The sequence below is a fragment of the Cavia porcellus genome, unplaced genomic scaffold (genome assembly GCF_034190915.1).
Source record: "Cavia porcellus strain 051 isolate PalLab524CR breed Dunkin Hartley unplaced genomic scaffold, mCavPor4.1 scaffold_3, whole genome shotgun sequence".
Lineage (NCBI taxonomy): Eukaryota > Metazoa > Chordata > Mammalia > Rodentia > Caviidae > Cavia > Cavia porcellus.
The window spans coordinates 89,592,846-89,604,810 of record NW_026947486.1 but is presented as its reverse complement, the minus strand read 5'-3'; the positions used below and the strand labels follow the sequence as shown (position 1 = coordinate 89,604,810).

The window sequence follows — 11,965 nt, the reverse complement described above, 5'->3', positions numbered from 1 at the left end:
AAGTTACACTCATGTGTTCAGATGAATCACACACTTGGGGGGATCATGCAGTATGAGAAAGTATAAAAAACTGCCCCCCAGGACAGCTTCTTCAAAGCAAAAACAATTAACTGACCATCATTATGGGAGTGGAAGAGGTATACACATTAGTGGATATAACATGTGGAAAAAAACAAAGTCAAATATTGCAAATAGACTGTGTCAGATCTTTATTTGATACTGAAGACTCATAAAGTATTGCTCTTCATTGCAAACAGTCCATACATTAAGGCTTTTAAGATTGCAGAAATAAAACAATGAAATACATTTTTCTGCCTGACCACCATAGCGCCTAAGAAGACTCCGCAATATCTTGATTAGCATGATACTCTGCAATAAAATCTTTGAGATCTTTAAGAAGCCGGTCACCTATTTCTTGTAAATTTTGACTCAGTGCAAACTGTATAGGCCTTTCTAGTGAAGGATCCTTTTCAATCAACTTTCTCACCACCATCCCAAAAGTTTCACTGTATTGTTGGTAAACGTCTTCAATCTCTTTGACTTTTGAATCTATTGGTGTAAAGGAACTGCCAAGCTGACTATCTTCAGATACTTCTGTGCTGTCTTCTGCATCTGCTGGTGGCGGGACTGTATGCTTACTGAATAATGGTCTTGTAAGTTCCTCCTCAAATTCAGAGATGCCGCTTTCCTGTGATGCCTCAGAGGTTTGGGCAGCCCACGCCCTTACAGCTTCACAAAGCTCCTTTTCAGTTAGCCTTCTGGATTTATCTTCTAACACCTTTGATGAAGTAGCTGGTTCAGAATTTCGGAGAGAAATGTATCTTGATGTGTCCGAAATCACGACCTTCCTTTTTTCTCTTCTCTGCTGAGGCTGTCCAAAAGAGTAATTTTCTCCTTGGACTGGAGTGTACCTCCTGTTACTGACAGGAGAAGCTTCTTGGTCTAACAGTGGCTCTCCAAAACATGCTGTATCCTTTGTATGAGGAGACTGGTGTTTGGTATACTTGGAAGAGAAGAAACGTTGTCTTGTACAGCTATCTCTCTCATCCCTATTATAACTCTGGGGGCTTGCAGAAGGATTGTATCTTGACCATTGATTGCTAGCTTCATCTCCTTTCTGAGGTGGAACACTTCCTTGATCAGGAGCAGATGTTTGGCCCTTGTCATATTCTTCGTGACCGGCTAAACTGTAATATCTATTGTAGCTTCCTTGACCAGGATTGTCTAGCAGTCGTGCTTTCTCCCCACACAGCGGTGGTGTCTTTAGTAGTGATCCTTCTCTTTCCAGCGGTGGTGGCTGCCTTGGCACAATGTTAAATATGCTAAGGTAGCGATCACTGTGAAGACTCTGAGGTGACCCTCGTTTTCTGGGAAGTCTTTGGTTGACATGGTGTCCGTCAGAACACATGTTATGTCTTCTGTCAGCCATGATACACGGTACAAACGCCAGGGGCCTCTGCCTCTGGCCTCCGCCTCCGCCGCCTCCTCTCTCTGAGGAGGCACTTCCGGGGACCTTGGTGACGTCAGCCTTTAATGGCTTGCATTCTGTCTTTATTACGACTTCCTAGAATGTTGACTACGAAGTTTCATGGCGTCCCTCTCTGACGATATTTATTTGGGTTGCTAAATACCTCATTAACTTGAGTCTTCAATAAAGTTTTTAGATTTGGAATACTGTCTGTAACGATATAAGCTAATAGACATTTATAACTTTAGTTTGCTTTTCCAACACTTCCTTGACAAAGTAATTCATTGGTTTGATATTTTAGATTCACTTAGCGCGAGTATCAACCTTTCATGGACTTTTGTTTAGAGTGCATCACTGAGTAAGTGATCTACTAAAGTCATCATCGGTATGCAAGCGATTTTAACCTTATTACATTTGCTACTTGATACATTTTGATGCAAATGTTCATTCTCTTGTTCATTTGTTCAGTGCTCACACGTAAATTAGAACTTATTGGTGTTGACTCTCTGGTAATTTGCTACCACATTTCAGCAAAACAGTTTGTTTTTGACACCTGTGCTTCCAAGAGCAACTACTGGCAAGGACCAAAGTATTAGTGACACTATTCTTGTCATCAGATCCTCACAAAATCTATGATTTTTATAATATACAGGTGTGGCTTTCCAGTATGTTTGCAATTCCCAGGAATTCTGCTAGATTTCTTTATACAACCAATATTTTTTTTTGTTTTACTCCTAATATGAAACTCAGAGCCTGCACATTGACTTCATCTCCAGCCCTATACCTAAGTTTTCATTTATTATTATTTTTTTTTGAAATTGTGTCTTTGCTAGTCATTGTGCTTCCAAAGCTGGGTTTGAACTTGCATGTGCCTTCTTCAGCCTCCTGGAAGCTGGATTAGAGGCTTGAACCACCTCACTTGGCTAGAGTCTGTAGCTCTTATTTTGTCTGCCTGTATGTTTTGGAATTGAATTCTTTTATGTAGCCCAGGATTGCCTTGAATACATGGCAACTGTCCTGTCTCAGTTCCGCAAGAGCTGAGATTACATACATGTGCCACTTGCCAGGCTGAATCTGTAGTTCTTTGCTAACGTGATCATTAATATTCCTTGTCATTGTCCTTAATTTAGTTTTTATGTGTTCTTTAATCTCTGATAATCTTATAAATTATATAATTTATCTGCATATATTCTCTTTGAGGTAATGGAGTATACTGGTAAATTTTTCATATATTCTCTGATCTGTTCAAACATTTGGCTTTTGAGGTCGTTGCCTGATATTTCCCTGCAATGTGGTGTTCATGATATGATCTCTTGGACATTCATCAATTTTTGAGGTATCATTTTTTTCTTTTTCCTCAAGATTCTTGTGTTTGTTTAAATGTTGCCTATCAGTAGGGTTTGTAATCTCTGCCATTGTAGTACAGATCTATTTGGTAAGTGCATTTCTCCCTGTGATGTGGCTCTAGTTTTGGGTGAGATTTAGTGCACAGATATCTACTTAGTTTATTTAAACAATAATGATTGTTTTTTAGAACTGAATTGTAAGGAACAGCTTCCAGCAATACTAACATCCAGTAGCCAAAGGATCCAAAGTATATATCTTGATATATACCTTGATATATAGTGTAGTACTAAACTTGTTTAGCAAGTTTTATATCCTTTCAGTAACTCAGGATATAAAAATATAGTTAAGGTAGAGAAAGGTCTTGGAGACAAGAGAAGATAACAGAGAATATTGAATTTTTAAAAAGAAAGAACAAAAATTTAGAAAAACTGAAGGAGACTAAAAAGTAACAAAGTGAATGAAAGAAGAATAAGTAGTATTTGATGATACTATTTTTGTACCTGGAAAGATCAAGGCAACTTGGAAAGTTATGTGTGGCAGTAGAGGGAAAGTGAGTAATTTATGAGTAGAAAGCCAGAAAGTCTTCATGGTGATTGTATGTAGTTTATAAACCAGCAGAAACTCTATGTTAGAAAACTAAAACAATGACTTTTGATGATGAAAAATCCTTTGGTTAGCGTATAGAAACAAGAGTGATCATTCGCATTCATATACAGTTTCTCACGAACATATACATGCTAAAATATAAAAGTAGGCAAAATTAAATTGTAATTTTTATAACAGCTTTCATTTACCAAAAAATGTAAGGGAAATTTGGAAGAATTATTAGTGTATGAGAGGCTAAGTTAGGAGAGACTTGGGTGAGAGGTTTTAAATTGATAGTGGAAGAGATACAGGGAGACTTAGTCCAGTAGGTACCATCACAGAAACACTAATTTTAGAAACCGTATGAAGGCACCTCTAGTGAAGGGAAACCTACAGTGAAATGGTAACATGCTTTGGCATTTAGATTTATCTTAATAGGTTATGTGTAAAAGAAAGGACTACATAGAAAGGGATAGGAAAAGACAAGCAACAAAAGATAGGATGGAAGATCTCAGAGATAAGATGTGAGGGCAAAATAACACGGATAAGGAAGAATAACATTTGTGTATGGGAAAGCAGAGGTGAAATGGAAGTTTGTATCCAACTATTGCACTAATGATCAACTAAGTTTAGATAATATTCAGAAACCACCTTTGAAGTAGGCATATGGAAATTACTTACCTGGAGTGTTTTATACAAAACCTTAGAAAATGTATACACATTGCTACAGCGATGAGACATATATACAATGCCTATAGCCAAAAAAATCAAACAACTGAAAAAGTAAACACACACACACACACACACACACACACACACACACACACACACACACATCTCCTCACAAGGCAATCATAGAAGGGCTGTTTTCAGGAGCCTCAGCTGTTCTCAGAATGTGGAGTTACCAGGGATCTTCCCTCTGACAAACAGCAACCTCAACAAACTCAGCTCTGCATCTGTGATTCTGCTAAAGCTCTGACATTTGACCCACTCAGTTCACGTGTGTCAGTTTCCCATGCTTCTCATTTGCAGTTGCATCTCAGTTCTACTCAGGGTTTTTCTGGACAGCAAATTCAGTGGTCCTCTGTCGTCAAGCAGGAGAACTCATTTATTTAGCCTTGAACTCACTTATGTAGCCCAGGTTGACCTTTAGCTCATGATAATTCTCCTACTTCAGCCTCCTGAATGCTGAGGATACAGGTTGGGTTGTTATGCCTCTTTGTAATTTCAGTTATACCTGGAGTATTTAGTGGCTTCTATGGGTCAGCACGAAATAGCCCCCATGGACAGTGACTTGAAATTTCTTTCTCCTCTTGGAAATTCCATTTCCCAGATGTTCAGGTTCACAAAGAGTCCGTTTCCACCCTGTGAATTCAGTGATGAAAGAGCAGAAAAGACCCCTTCACAGAGAAATCAATGTTGACCTTGGATGGGCAGGAGAGTGCACATAGACCCAGAACACACTAGAGTTTAGGACAATGGTGGGGAAAGCCAGTTTTTCCAACACCATTCCTTCCAAGTTTCTTATCATCTATCCTTTCTTTTAATCTTTAAATTATTTATATTTTGAGCCTCTCATATAACATAAAATGCATGATATTGTATTTAATCTTCTGTGTCTGCTTCATTCCCTGCATTATGGTCTGAACTTTCATCTATTTTTCTAAAAATGAGCCTAATTTACCTTTATAGCACTCTATCATACCTACATTAATATAAATGAAGTTTATAGCTTTGTAGTGTTAACTAAATTCACCTGTTTTGCTACTAATCTACAGAAATATTTCTTCTTATGAAACTCAAAGTCTTCTGTACTTATTAAAAATGTTTCTCATTCTGTATTTGCTGTGGCCCCTGCAATCTTTTTGTAAAGACTTTTATTTTATTATTACATAGTTGGAGCTCCTGTGATTACAGTCACCTTGGGGAGTGGTAACATAAACATTGCACATCATCTTTCTCTTTTTATTCTCCTTCCCACTCTCTCTTTCTCTCTCTCTCTCTCATTGTTCAATTCCTCCATCTCATTTTGTATTCTTGTCGATATTATTAGTCTTGTATAGTGTTATGGCTTATAGTATTTACAGTAATTGAGCTTGCTATTTCCCGGAACAAGGAATTTCTTTATTTTACTGTTTTCCCTCTTCCCTTCCTCACATCTCACTTTTTTTAACTCTTGGACCAAATTCATCCTGCAAGAGATGCATCTCCTTGCACTTTTTTGTGCATCCTTTAACCCTAACCCTAAGTGTCCGTCAACTGAGGAATGAATAAAAAAGTTGTGGTATTTTTATACAATAGAATACTACTCAGCTATAAAGAAAGATCACATTGAAATATGTATAAATGAATAGACGCAGCTTGAGGCCATATTTATAAGTGAAATCAATCAAACTCACATGTATGAGTATCAAGCAGTTTCGCTATTGTGAGAAGTGATTCAAATATATAAAAATATGTGGTAATCATGATTCCCCATTTTGTGGCTTTGAAGACTTATAAAGTTTTCACTCATTAATTGGAATAGCTTTTTTATGAGCTGTTTTTTATTATTGCCTGTGATGCTACAAACAGCTATTTTGAAGAAAACAAGACATCATAATAGCTAGTGCTGATTTAATATCATCTTGCCTTGAAGTCCCACCAAACTGTTGTTTTTCTGTCTCCGTTGGTTTTATCATGTTGTATCTTACTGGGTTTTATTATATGTGATAGTATAAACAAATTTTTTTATAGACAAGGAGATAGTATAGAAACCATTGCTCGTTTTCCATTAGCTGGTTCTAAATAACCTGTAATACTTTCATCCTCTTGAATGGTTTCACATTGATTTGGTATGTTTGATGCCATAGTATACAACTTAATATTCAAATATTTCAAAGAAAGAGACACTCTGGCAACTACTATTAAGTCAGGTTATCTTGTAGTGAAGCACTAGGATGATGAAATTGTAATGCTTTGACCTGTATTTTTTATGTTGTTATGTCCTCTTTTATCTCAATCTCCCCCTTTTTAAAGTTTTTATTTATTTTATTATTATTATTTTTTACTTAAGGGAAAATCAATAAAATTAGCCGGATATATTATAGTAAATTTTTGATTTCCTATTAACTTGATTCGAAGCCCTGTATTGCTCTCACCGTCTTGTTTTGACTTATTTTACTGTGTTCTGTTCTGTTTGATAGTATCAAGTTTGATGGTATAGGTAACTACTTTGAATGCAGTAAGTTTCACTATGATGCCCATTCTTGTTTGACTATTCTTCTGAAGTCCTGTAATATTTCCAATGTTTACATTTTATTGATCTAGTTCTGTACTGTTTTGTTCAATTTTATTATACCTTATAATATAGTCAATTCTTTTTAAAGTAGAAAGAGACATTACGGTAACCATTGTTGATTGCCTTGTATTCTGTTTTTACATCTGTTTGTACAATGTCTATCCTTTGTTTTGACTGACATATTTGTTTTGTCATATTTGGTTTTATTCTCTTCCAAAAAAAGTCATGAGGGCTGGGGATTTAGCTCAGTGGCATAAGCGCCTGCCTTGTAAGCAGGCAGTCTTGAGTTCGATCCCCAGTACCGATATAGAAAGAAAAAGGCAATAAAAAAAAGAAAAAGGCAAAAAAAAGTCATAAGAAGTATGGGAGTAATAATACTCAAAATATGTAAATGTTGTTGTAAAAAAGAGAGGAAAACAAAGTGCTCTAAAGGATACAACTGCAAGTGTGTTTAGGTGTGTTAAGATAGATGACCATATTACTACATTTTTATTGGATCACTGAACACAACTGTTTGCAGTCTCACTGTTTGAATGTCCACTTCATATGATTTAATCCTGTAACTTGAACCACAATTTCTAAGATGACAATACGTAATCTACTAACTAGTGATTTATTACTGTTGTTTTGGAATTCTGTATTACTTGTACCCTTATACTGTTTTGCTTTTTTTCTCCTTTATATAAAATTAAAAAATAAAAAATAAAGTTACAATAGATATAGTCAAAAGTAAAAAAAAAAAACAAAACAAAACAAAAAAAAAAAAAAACTGCTCAAAGGGAATTTTTATTGTTTGATGAATCTTCGATGCCTGTATCTGGTAGCCTGCATAATTACTTTGAGGATAACAATATGCAATACAACAACCTTAAATTCAACCATATGTAATCCATTAACTAGTGATTTCTTACCCTTTTTTTGGTAATTCTGTATTACTTGTACCCTTATACAGTTTTGTTTTGTTTTGTTTTGTTTTTTTCTTTTAAATAAAAAAAAAGTCTAAAAAATCCTCAGGCAGGATAAACTTGCAAAAAATTACAGAAATTAAATTTCACATTTCAAAGAAAAAACTCACATTATCTTCTTTTGAAATATCTCTATTGTTTGTTGTTTTTGACATTTTGCTTTAGTTGTAATTGTTGATTGCTTTCTTCTTGATTTTTCTGGTTTTTTTCTCTTTAAATAAAATAAAAAAGATCCCTCATCTCCAGATATATAATTGTCACAACTGCAAATCATCTTTTACTATGTAAGTTAAAATATTTGTAAGTTCTACAAATATGCACAAACAAATACACTCATAGGACTGCTGTTTAATTTATCATAATGATTTTCATTGCAGAAAATTTAATCAATACAGAGATTTCATAAACTTTAGTTAAGATACAACACAGGCAGGCAATGAATTCAGGTGTCTGGGATATTCCACATACTTTACTGAAATTTGGGAATTTGCCAGGAAGTTGAATGAAAATAGTAGTTTAAAAAGCTAAAAGGATATTATATAAATAGTTATTAGTATGTACCATGGATAAATAAATTATCAAATGTTAGAACTAACAGTAAAAGTCTTTAAAATAGGAAAAAAAATCAAAGTAGAACTTTAAATCATGTGACATTGAGAGAAAAAAATTGAGAATTGGATTCCTGTTAAGTAATACTGGTAAAAACAGATTTCAAAGAATAATAGAGAAGGTGTAACTGAAACTACCAATTAACACAGACCACAAGGCTAATTTTCATGATCAGAAGCTTCAGAAAGAGTACGTATGGCCATTGTCAAGGCTTCTATCTAGTTGTCCCCCCAAAGTCTCAATTGCTCACAGCATAGCTAAGGTTTTTTGGAGCTAGCTGAATCATGAGGTGTGACACTGGGTCAATCTACTGATGGGTTTGTATTTTGTTAAGGATTTGGGAGGTGAAGACTATTGGGTCACTGGACATAGCCTGAGAGATTGTATCAATGTATTTTGGCTCATCTTTTGATGGTTCTGCTTCCTGTTTGCCATGTCATAAACTGAATTTCCTCTGAAATGCCCTTCTACTATATCACACTGCCATGCACCCCACAGAGCATTTTGTTTCAGCTACAGTACAATAATTAAGATAGGCATATTAAGATGATGAATTCAGGGTTAGGCATGTTGAATTTGACATGTTAGCAGAATACAAACATAAAAGGTTCACCATAAAATTTAAAATAATAATACGGTAGTAGTGCCAAGAGACATATCAACATTTCGTACTCAGAAAGTGATAAAATCATTGGTGGGCAATGAAGGAATGAGTAAACAAGAGTAGTATAAATACATATATATATATATATATATATATATATATATATATATATAAAATGCAAAATATATGTCTAAAATCACAATTTTCCATAGTACCTAACAGTATATGTATTACAAGTAAGATAATTTTAAAACATGCTACTCCAAAGAATATTTACAAATTAGCTTAACTGAATTATTTTGTTTTAACCAATAATACTATCTGAAAATAGGGGATGAACTATCACTTACAATCAAATACAAGACCTTAGAGAAATAGGTAAAATATTTCTATTATTAAAAAGAAATGCCAGAAAATTTTATTTTCACAGAAGTCTCACTAAGACAGTGAATGCATATATTTCCTCACTGACTCACTTCTGCAGATATCAGTCAATTTTGTTTTATTCAGAGGCACCAATAAACATCCATAGTTACAGAAATATCTTTACAGATTCTACAATGATTGGAATCATGAAAATAGTTTTACTCAGCTGCTTTAGTTCTCTAGGCATATATATTTCTGTCTTCATCAATCAGGTTTCTGCAAGCAAAACAAGCTCTGTTACCCTTTACCCTGATTATTCCATTGTTTAAAAGAAAGTTATTAAATAACTTAATGTTCAATTTCATGACTTTAGGGCATATTTTGAGGCAGGTGTATAACTATGTTAGTATTTTAGTTTATGAAACTTATCTCTAAGGAGCATTCTGCAAACATTCAGCTCTTTACAGAATTATTTTGCTCTATTGAGAATGGAATGAAAATCAGTGTTATTTATTTTGTTATGTTTTCAATTAGTTCAGTGGTTGCTAAGAAAGTTATGTATAAAAGAATTTGAAATCTACAAATACCTAATGTGAAGGAAGATGATCTCTGTTTTTCACTTTTGTTTTGCAAGTGCTACATATGTCTATTGATAAACATATTTTGCGGAATAAAATATTTGAATTGGGCTTTGTCATTTAATACAATAATTACTTGAGTAGAATCTTTCAACCACAGATATTTCTCAATTGTGTACTTGTAAAATACTTATATAAAACTATAGTGTCTGTATAGTCTATACATTTCTGACTCATTTATGGAATTCAGGCCAATAAAATGATTACTGAGAAAATGACTGTGTACTTTTTAACTAACATAATTATACATCAATTTTTTTTTCACAACTGCTAACTTCCTTAGCATCATGGCACTGAATTATGTAACATATCACAATCATTTGCTATAATGTGATTCTCAAATTATAATATACTTTTGCCTTGTATTTTGATTTTTCTATTGACACTTAAGTAAGTCATAACTGTCTTAGGTTTTTGATTACTGAGCCATGAATGCAGATATAACATTAGGAATAAGAACAGAATATCTGATCTTCACAGGTTCATTAAATATTGTAATCACTGTTTGAGAATAGCCAGTGAAGTGAGGCAAAAAAAAAAAAAAAAAAAAACAGGAAACAAAAAGTAAAAATTATGTTTATTTTTTGATGGCATTACTGTAGGGTAAGAAAATTTTGAAAGACCTTAAGAAACTATTACAAGTAATGTTTGTGTTAAGCAGTACCATAACCATGCAATTTGATAAAAAAGTCCAAAGTATTTCTACATACATTGCAAAGAAGTAGAAATACAAATGTCATTTAAAGTAATAAGAAAAGTATATATTTAGGAAACTTGCAGATTACAAAATAAATATCACATCAAAGAAATAATTTAATAAGGCTTTCTGCGAGACCCCTGCTACCCACGCAGTTCCTGCATAACCCCTGCTGGCCCTGAGGAGCAATCTTGGACCTTGAGTCTGTGCTGCTGTGCTTTCTGTGAGACCCTCATCAGCCTGGAAGAATGCTGTGCCAACAGCCACTGCCATAGGCAGACCCCCCATCTCTTAGAATACGTACTTGATCTTCAGCTCCCACTCCTTCTCCCAGAAATTTGAACTGCAGTGGATTAACCATGTTGAGTTGAAGGGAAACTCAGTGACCTCTTGCCCAAACAGAAGACCTCAGCCTGCTCCAATCACTCTTCTCCTGTACTTCTCCTGGCATTTGACCTACAACTTCAACAGCCAGTAGAAGTTACATCTGCACTAAGTAGAATAAGACCAAACAGGAAGTCACTGAATATGAAGCCATTCAGAAAACCATGAAAGCAATATAGGATTTCAAAACAAGATAGCGTCCTGCAGACTCCCAGACTGATGCCACCAGCCCTCCCATCAGTGTAGGACCATGTATGCTGCTGCACTGTGCTTTCTGTGTGCGTATGGACACCTAGATAGTGCCACCGGCCTGCCTCTTGGCATATACCACCATCATGTACTTCTCACATGCCCCGCAGACACAAGAATGGACTTCAACCGCTTGTCCCTCAGGCCAGGACCACCTATACTGGTGCGGCGCACTTTCCATGTGCCCGGCAGATGCCTGAACCCACGACACATGCTGGCCCCTTGGGGACACTCCCTACCTCCTGGACTTATACTGCTGTTAGTTTTTAGCTCCCACCCTTTCTCCCAGAACTTTGGACTACAGCAAGTTAATTGTGATAACTTGATGGGAGATTCAGTAAAGGCCTCACACAAACAGAGAATCCCAGCATGCTCCAGTCAGTGTGGTGAGTATGCCCCTAAAATAGAGGTGTACACTGAGTAAGTAAGGCTACTAATAAAGCACCCTCCAACTAACTGTAAGACCTTGGTGTGGGTGACTCTTTCCTGCACACAGAGAACATCAGGCATGGTAAGTGTGCCAATAAGGACTTCCCAATCTTGGAGAAAATCAAAGGTGTTTATGAGACACACAGACACACAATAGTGACACAGTAGGGCCTATGCTGATACAAACACTATAGACAGGGAGTTTTGGTGACGTCAAATAACCTGAAGATAAAGAAACAGCAGGAACTAAAAGTTGACCTACATCAATACTCCTGGGGTTGTCAGCCCAGGAAAAACAGAAGACTCACCCAACAGGCCTTGCAGGGGCAAGCTAGGTGACTCGC

The 11,965-nt window shown here is 35.6% G+C and overlaps 1 protein-coding gene across 1 annotated transcript; it reads right to left on the bottom strand.

Annotated features, from left to right (window-relative positions):
* Positions 1-331: 331 nt before the first annotated feature.
* LOC100725630 (periphilin-1-like) lies at positions 332-10,920 on the bottom strand. The gene is made up of 2 exons (XM_063245585.1): positions 10,864-10,920; positions 332-1,564 (listed from the first exon to the last, which is right to left on the bottom strand). Exons 1-2 carry the CDS (start codon positions 10,918-10,920, stop codon positions 332-334), a joined length of 1,290 nt encoding a protein of 429 aa, XP_063101655.1.
* Between the last annotated feature and the right edge of the window lie 1,045 nt (positions 10,921-11,965).